This window comes from Globicephala melas, chromosome X (assembly GCF_963455315.2).
Source record: "Globicephala melas chromosome X, mGloMel1.2, whole genome shotgun sequence".
Taxonomy (NCBI): Eukaryota; Metazoa; Chordata; class Mammalia; order Artiodactyla; family Delphinidae; genus Globicephala; species Globicephala melas.
The window spans coordinates 76,089,166-76,093,209 of record NC_083335.1 but is presented as its reverse complement, the minus strand read 5'-3'; the positions used below and the strand labels follow the sequence as shown (position 1 = coordinate 76,093,209).

Sequence of the window (4,044 nt, the reverse complement as noted above, 5' to 3'; positions counted from 1 at the left end):
AGGAATATCATTATAGGAATGGACCTGGTGCCTGGGCCTAGGCAAGTAAGTAGGATATGTGCTTGAGATTGTTAGAGAAGAGAGGAGGGCAAGTAGCAGTGAATTCTGAGAACACCATGGAAGAAATTGTGAAGCATGTCCTGACAACAATGACCTGTTCAGTGTGGCTGGACTGCAGAGTACAAGAAAGGAAAAGTGGGCACCAAGGTAGCAGACGAAGGTTAAGGCTAGCTTCAGAATTCCACTGTGAATACCTAAAGCAACAAAGTCACACAGGGTGGATGGAGAGAGGAGATGAATCCTCACAGCAAGTTTCAAGCTTCTCTGTACTGACACTGAGCCCTCACAGAGTTTCTCCTGATCCTTTCTGGGAATAGAAGGGCCCACACGAATTTTTCTCTACTTTCAGTTGTACCTTACTTATGCAAGACACGTTCAGCTTCCAGGGAAAGATTCACCATGGCAACAAGCTAGGCATGGACTGGTACCACAGTGAAGTGCTTCTCTCTGGCTGGAAAGGGCAGGATCTCTGCTATGTGGCCCACCTAGGCTCCCTTCCCCTTCCCAGCTTACCACCTTGGGCCTCAGTCAGCCATACACCCAATTAAGTCTCTTGTTCAATGGGGAATCTGCGTACTTTAGCTTGTCCTCTAATGAAAGATTTGCCTCGGCCTTTCTAACTGGCAAGGCCATTTTCCTCAGTGGCCCTAATTCCTGAACATGTCGTTTTGCCTGGGAGATCCAGGCTGCAAAGAATAATGTAGAAGGCTCAATTAACTTAAGAATTTTCCTTCTTTTCCCTCCATCTCACCTCGCTCTCTTTCCCTTCAGGGATATGTATCATGCCACATGGAGGCTCTATCCAAGATGAAGGCTCTACTGAAGCCACTTCCACATTTAATTTTTTCCCTGGCTTATTTCCCTACCACTATTTCAAGCTCTTTTCTTAACAGCAGCCAGTGTGAAAAAGCCTTAGGGGTTTAGTTAACTAGGAGCTCAATGTCAGTCAGCAGTATAATATGACTGCCAAAATAAAAGTTAAAGCAATTTCATTAGAAAAAGAGGACCCAGAAGGAGAGCAATGAGACCATTTGCTCTGCTTTGCTCTTCCACCCCAGAAGACAGTATCTGCTGCCTCACCAACATGCCTGAGGATGCTGCAGGTGGGAAGGGAAAGGGGCATTGTCCTGGGAGGCTGCAACCACATTGGTCTCCTGATAGTTCCTCAAAAGATCAGGCACACTCCTGTCTCAGGGCCTTTGAATGGCTCTTGTCTCTACCTGAAACACTTTCCCTAGTTCTCTTCATGACTCACTTCCTCACTTCATTAGGCCTCTGTACAGATATTGTCTCTCCAAAGATGCTGCCCCTGACCTCCTATTTAAAATAGTCCATCCCATCACGCTCTATCTCCCTTTATACTGCTTTGTTTGTCTTCATGACACTTATTAACTCCTGACACGTATTCTATCTCTTCCATTAGAATGTAAGCTCTATGAACATAGGTTTTTGTGTGTTTTCTTTACGGCTGTGTCTAGAACAGTGCCCGACACAGTGGGAGCTCAATACATATTTGCATAAACAAACTTTTTCATGCCATCTACCTCATTGTATTGCAACTTATTTTTCATTTGTCTTGTCCCCACTAGAATTTTATCTAAGAAAATTCTTTTCTCAATTATTTTGACATTTTTATTAATTACCTAGCCAATGCCTGGCATGAAAAGTGTTGGATGGATGGATGTGCTAGCAAGGATGTTGTAGAGGGGTTTCAAACATTGGATGGCATTGGCCTAGACCCACATTGCCAAATACGGTAGCCACTAGATACTTGTGACTATTGAGCATTTGAAATGAGACTTGTCTGAATTGAGATGTGTTGCAAATGTAAAATGCACACCAGATTTTGAAGACTTTGTATGCAAACATGTAAAATATCTCATCAATAATATTTTTATTGATTATGTGTTAAATAATAATATTTTGGATGTAATGGGTTAAATAAAATACATTCTTAAAATTAAATTCACCTGTATCATTTTTCATTTTTAATGTGGCTATTAAAATATTTAAGTTACATATATGACAGGCATTATACTTGTATTGAATAGCACACAGATATTTTACAACTTCCATGTTTAAACCTTGACCTTTACAGGCTTTTGAGAGTGTGTATGGGGGGGTTTGAAGTGGTTCCCTGTAACTGACAGAGAAGAGGGTTCTCCATAATCACTGCTCCTGGGGACTGGTGGCAGCAGGGTCAAATAAGCACTATGCTTTATTACTCAACCTCATCTTTCTCATTCCTGTCTTCTTTCACTCCAGCATGTCCACAGCAGCTAGCAACAAGCCAGATGGAATGTTTAGAACTTTTTACTTTCTGTCTTAGCTTCTGCCCACCCATGTTTCCCCTGATGGTGACAACAATGAACAGATAAATGGTCCAAAGGTGAGCTACAAATTGGAAGAATAAAATCTAGCCACAAGTGCCCTGGATCATCAACACCCAGCAGAATCCCCACTTTGGAAAATCTCTCTATTCCTGATAAGTGATTTTATGTGTGTAGCCAACTCCCCTAGCAAAGCCCCATGCTGGGTTATCCCAGGAGGGAAATAGAGAAGTAGAAGACAAACAACCTGCCCTTTAGGAGATTATAATAAAGTTGGGAAACAAAACTAATGTGTACGTGAAAAGTTAAACAAGATCACAGGACAATCATACAAGAAATGTTGGGCAAAGTATGATTAAGTCCAAACCAATTACCCAGAGAGTTACTGCTTTAGTAATTCAAATTATGGTCAGTCCTAAGGTACAGGCAGGCAGAGAAAGCTTCCTCAAGGAGGTAGTACTTGTGCTGGATTTTGAAGGATGTATGTGATTATTACAAAAGCATAGATTTCCAGAGCTTGAAGGGCCTTTAGAGACATAGTGCACTCCTCATTGTACAGATAAGGAAACTGAGGCCCAGAGAAAAATATAGTAAGTCAGGAAAAAGTTGGGAGTACAACCAAGATTTTCTACTTCCCAGTCCACTACTCTTTCCTCCAAGTGTTGAGAAGGGAGAGATTGTGTTCTAGGTGTAAAAAATATGCAAAGAAACAAATGCTTGAATACTCACTCCCCAATCTGCCCCTTTCCTAACACACACACACACACACACACACACACACACACACACACACATCTCCAAACCTGATCTGGGATCTCCTTTTATTTTCCTCAAGACTATGTTAATCTAGAAGGTGAATCAGATAACACTGAATTCAAATTCCAGGTCAAACACCAGTGCCTTTTTATTTAGTTAGAAATGCGCCAGGTGTTGATGAATGGCCTCTCTGATGTAACCCGCCATCCTGAAAGCCTTGAAGTTGAGAGACCCTCCTCCTGTTCCTTTGTGTCCTATCACCACAAGGTATACAGACTCGATCTGAACTACTGTCACTGCCTGGCTGCCCCGACTCTGGCCTTTGGTGTGGAGGTCCATGGTGTTGTTGCCCTCAGTGTACAGGTTGTCCCGGATCAACAAGCATTTGGTCCCTGTAAGGGTGATTCCCTGAAGAAACAACTTTTCTCTCTCCTCTCTCACCAGCAAGATCTGCATTTCTTCCTGGGTCAATTGGAACAAGTTGACTTCAGGATAAGAAGCTAACAACCAGGGAGGGGAATTGGTGATTATCGCTGCATCACAGCACATTCCAGTCTGTAGGAAGAGGGTGATGTAGTCTTGCCAGACTTCTTCACTGATATCCCCTATGCACTGCATGATTCAAGTAAGCTGTATCTGAAAGATGAAAAAAGTGCTTTCTGGCAAGTTGGTCTTCAAAAGAAGTTGGTTGGTAGTTGGCCCAAGATGACTGATAAACTGAAACTGAAATAAGCTAAAAGCACAGTTCGTTTCTGATGGCTTCTCCTCAGAAACAAGGTGGAGGAGGTCTTGATGACTTGTGTGAAGTTATGCCCCAACTGCCCTCTGCTGTGACTTATCAAGCTACCTCTGGAGCAGGAGTGAGGTCACAAAGGCTCTGTGGCTTCTTAAATAGTCA

The 4,044-nt window shown here is 42.6% G+C and overlaps 1 protein-coding gene across 1 annotated transcript; it reads right to left on the bottom strand.

The window, feature by feature from the left end:
• Positions 1 to 3,302: 3,302 nt before the first annotated feature.
• Positions 3,303 to 3,764, bottom strand: LOC138842502 (profilin-1-like). The gene has a single exon (XM_070044668.1). The coding sequence runs from the start codon at positions 3,762 to 3,764 to the stop codon at positions 3,303 to 3,305; it is 462 nt and encodes a 153-aa protein (XP_069900769.1).
• Between the last annotated feature and the right edge of the window lie 280 nt (positions 3,765 to 4,044).

Coding starts and splice junctions, on each gene's coding strand:
- LOC138842502 (XM_070044668.1), bottom strand. CDS start 3,764: ATGCAGTGCATAGGGGATATCAGTGAAGAAGTCTGGCAAGACTACATC.